The sequence below is a fragment of the Bison bison genome, unplaced genomic scaffold (assembly GCF_000754665.1).
Source record: "Bison bison bison isolate TAMUID 2011002044 unplaced genomic scaffold, Bison_UMD1.0 scf7180017864519, whole genome shotgun sequence".
Classification (NCBI taxonomy): Eukaryota; Metazoa; Chordata; class Mammalia; order Artiodactyla; family Bovidae; genus Bison; species Bison bison.
In genome coordinates, this window is record NW_011495072.1 from 20,121,507 (window position 1) to 20,125,272 (window position 3,766).

General features: G+C 50.3%; 1 protein-coding gene across 1 annotated transcript in view; it reads right to left on the reverse strand.

Annotated features, from left to right (window-relative positions):
- GPR88 (G protein-coupled receptor 88) overlaps positions 1–2,048 on the reverse strand; it is a 2,844-nt gene extending 796 nt beyond the window's left edge. The window contains exons 1-2 of the mRNA XM_010831033.1: positions 1,083–2,048; positions 4–723 (exon numbers count right to left, since the gene is read on the reverse strand). Coding sequence (XP_010829335.1) covers positions 4–654 — 651 coding nt within the window. The 5' untranslated portion in view covers positions 655–723; positions 1,083–2,048. The remainder of the gene's footprint in view (positions 1–3; positions 724–1,082) is intronic.
- Between the last annotated feature and the right edge of the window lie 1,718 nt (positions 2,049–3,766).

Below are 3,766 nucleotides of genomic sequence, written 5' to 3' on the forward strand. Positions count from 1 at the left end.
CACGCGGCGCACGATGCCCAGGTAGCAGTGCAGCAGCAGCGCCGTCTGCGCCAACAGCGCCCCGGCGGCCAGCAGCGCCGGGTAGTGGACGCGCGGGGGCGCGGCGCCCGGACGCGGCGCCCAGGGCGGGAGCAGCAGCACGAGGCCCAGGGCTAGCGCCCAGGACAGCGCCAGCATGCCCGCCGTGTGGCGCCGCTGGTACAGCGCCTGGTAGGTGGCGGGCGCCCGGGTGATGAGCAGGTAGCGGTTCAGGGCCACCAGGCAGTGGGACAAGAGGGACACGGTGAGCCCGAGGCCCAGCAGCCCGCCCCGCAGCAGGCGGTAGCTGCCCCCGGCGCCGTCCCAATCCCCGGGGGGCTCAACGGAGCCCGCGGGCAGGAGCCCGAGCACCGCCTCCTGCGGCATCCAGAGGGCGCAGACGCTGAGATCGGCGGCGCAACCGTTCACGATGAAAGCGTTGCTGGTCGTCTGAAGCTTTCGGAAGGACGACACGAGATAGATGACCATGCCGTTGGCCAGCGTGCCCCCGATGGCCAGCCCCGAGTACAGGAGGGACACGGGGATGCGTCGGCCCGCCCACGACTCCTCTCCCTCGCAGAGCAGCAGCAGCGATCCCCCGGTGGTGGAGGAGGTGGACGTGGAAGCGTTGGTCATTCTGGCCAACTCTTCGCACCTCGCTGGCTAGCGTCCGTTTCTCGCAGCGCGGCCCATCCTGATGCCCTCCTGCGGGGAGGGCAGAGACCTTCCTTCAGCCCTCTGCCGCCGACACAAAAGGCTGTGGCGGAATAATGGGCTGGGGAAGGGGGTAGAGGGAGCTCGAGGAGAACGGGGGTGGCAAATGACAAGTGCCTGCCTCGAAAATGTCTCCAGTGCCGAGAAAGGCCTCTTTGCACTCAGCAGGCACCAGGGAAGCCTTGGGACAGAACAATACAATCCCTGTCCCTCAATCGCTCCTTCACCCCCTAAATACACACACATATACACACGTGGGAATGGCAGATGGAGCCCCTAGTTTCCATGAGAAAGCAGAGATATGCCAGCTGGGGGAAATGCCAGAGGGAAAGGGGTTGGGGGTATCTTACTTTCTGGCTGGTCCTTAGCTGGTGGGTAGCAGAGGAAGGGAGGCCAGCAAATACCTCCTCAGCAGCAGCATCTGCGGTCCTGCAATCAACAGGAGAAACTCAGCTGGGATCAGCGCCAGGGGCAAGTGCCTCCTTCCCAGTGCAGCATCCACACATGGCCCTAGGCAGAAGCCAGCAGCTGCAGGGAGACTCCTCAGCTGGCAGCAGGGCTGGAGAAAGTGAAGTGGCAGGCTGCAAGCCGGGGCGGGTGGGCAGGTAGGCAGGCAGCAGCAGCAGCAGTAAGGGTGCTTGGCTGCAAAAGCAGAAGCTGAGCTCAAGAGGAGAGCACCCCCGTGCTCAGAAGCTAGAGTGGTGGCTGATGCGGTGAACCCACTCGAAGCTCTCTCCTGCTCAGTTATACATCACCCAGGGAAAAGGCAGCCTTTCCATGCTGGTATGAATTATTCATAGCTTCTAACTTGTGAAAGGGAAGAAAAATATCTTGCTCAGAAAGTCCTGTAATTAACAAGTTTCTCTGTCTTTTCTGTCTCTCAATCGCCCTATTTTTCACCTTGCTTCATTTTTCTTTCCTTTCCCACCCCCACCCCCGTTCCATCAATGCTAGAATAAAATGTAATATACCCCCAATGTATTTCATCTTAGTCTGATGCATCCTGGGGATGAGATTTTTCTGAGAGATAAATATACTCCTAAGACCCAGGGCTGATCTTTCCATCCCACAGTTTCAGAGAGAATTACTTTATGTCCTAATTGAAATTCACTTTTTCTTTGGTAAGGTGGGATATGGGTTGTAATATACAGAAAGTCTTCAAGTCTTAATTGCAATCAAAATTTCATTTTTCTTTCTCATCACCAAACTCCTTTCTAGAGTGTGGCTTCTGTTTCAGTAATGAAATAGAGGGTAAAAATGAATTGGTCAGAAGGTTACATACCAGTGGGTTTCTGGGGGGAAAGCAAGGGGCTTGAATGATCCACACTATAAAGAACAGAGTGATCTGTTTTTACTGCAGAATTTTTGATCCTATGGTCTTAGAGATCTGCAGTCTGATGTTGAAATCTTCCACAGGCGAAATTTTTCATAAAAGTCATCACCCTCCAGAAATCATTTTTCACTGGGAAAGTCATTTATTTGAAAATTTAACTCAGAAACATGACAGAAAAAAATGTTAGGTGGGTTTTCAGGACACTTGGGTTCTAGCTGGACATCTATCAAATGGCCTTGTGATGGATTGTTTTCATCTTGTCAAATAAGGAATTTCACTCGGAGACTTCCAAGGCCCTTTGTGTTCGAACTTTCTCTGAATGCCCATGCATAAATTTGACATATCTCCACCCTCCTCTGACACTTGAAATATATCTTCTCTGTCTAACATGTAACGTAGTCTCAGGTCACGTGGCAGGAGTTTTTTCCAGTGTGTTCCTCAGGGTGCCTGTTTAGGATGAAGCACAAGATGCCCCTCCTTTGCTTCCCTGCCTGTCCTTCAAAAACTGTTAATGACTACTAACTCATTAATAGTTAATAGTCTATTAACTATAGTCTATTGACTATTAACCCCATTAATATGGGGGTAGGATTAAGCAGGACCTAATGAATTTAGTCCATTTAGGTGATATCTAAATGGAATAGTTGAGTTGGGGGATTTTTTGCCAGTGTCTTTTATCTGTTGTTATTTAAGGCTTTCAGAACAGCAAGGGCAATGAGCTTGCAAGAGAGCCTCTAATCATTAATAGTTAAAACTTGCTGAAATAAAAATTTTCTTTCACATCAGGGGGATTCAGAGTCCAGGTTCTTGGTCCAGTTGTTGCTGCCTTACATGGGAGTGAGTGAAATATCTGCTGGGGGACTCAGGTGTATTGCAATCACATACACTTCTGCCAAGACCCTGCCTGTTTAGCCCTGGCCTGGCAGGGGCCCAGTTTTTGCTTGGGGGTTTGTTTTTGTTTTAAGCTACTGAACTTACATGATATAGGGTGAGAGTTTTTTTCTATCTTATTTCCAGCGTCAGAACAGTATTCAGTTAGAATTAATATACTTGTTATTGAATCAACAAATGGATAAGGGTTTTTGTTGTTGTTGTATAGTCACTAAGCCACGTCTGATGTTTTTGTGACCACATGGACTGTAGCCCACCAGGCTTCTTTGTCCATGGGAGTTCCCAGGCTAGAATACTGGAATGGGTTGCCATTTCCTTCTCCAGATCTTCGCAACCGAGGGATCGAACCCTCATCTCCTGCACTGGCAGGTAGATTCTTAACCACTGAGCCACCAGGGAAGCCCATAAATGAATATATAAATGATTTCATTTGTTTTTCTCCATGGTGAAAGAGTCAATAGTTTTCATTAGAATTTCTTTCCTCCTACCCCTGCAGCAACTTGCTCTGTGAACTACCCCGTCTGATGAATCTCCAATCTACCCTCCACTGCTTGCTTTCCATTGGCCTTACAGAAATGTCAATTTCATTACAAGTAGGTCTTCCCTGGTAGCTCAGTTGGTAAAGAATCAGCCTGAAGTGCAAGAGACCCAGGCTCGATACCTGGGTCGGGAAAATCCCCTGGAGAAGGAAATGGCAAGCCACTCCAGTATTCTTCCCTAGAAAATCCCATGGACAGAGGAGCCTGGTGGGCTACAGTCCATAAGGTTGCAAGAGTCAGACACGACTTAGCAACTAAACCACCAAAGTTT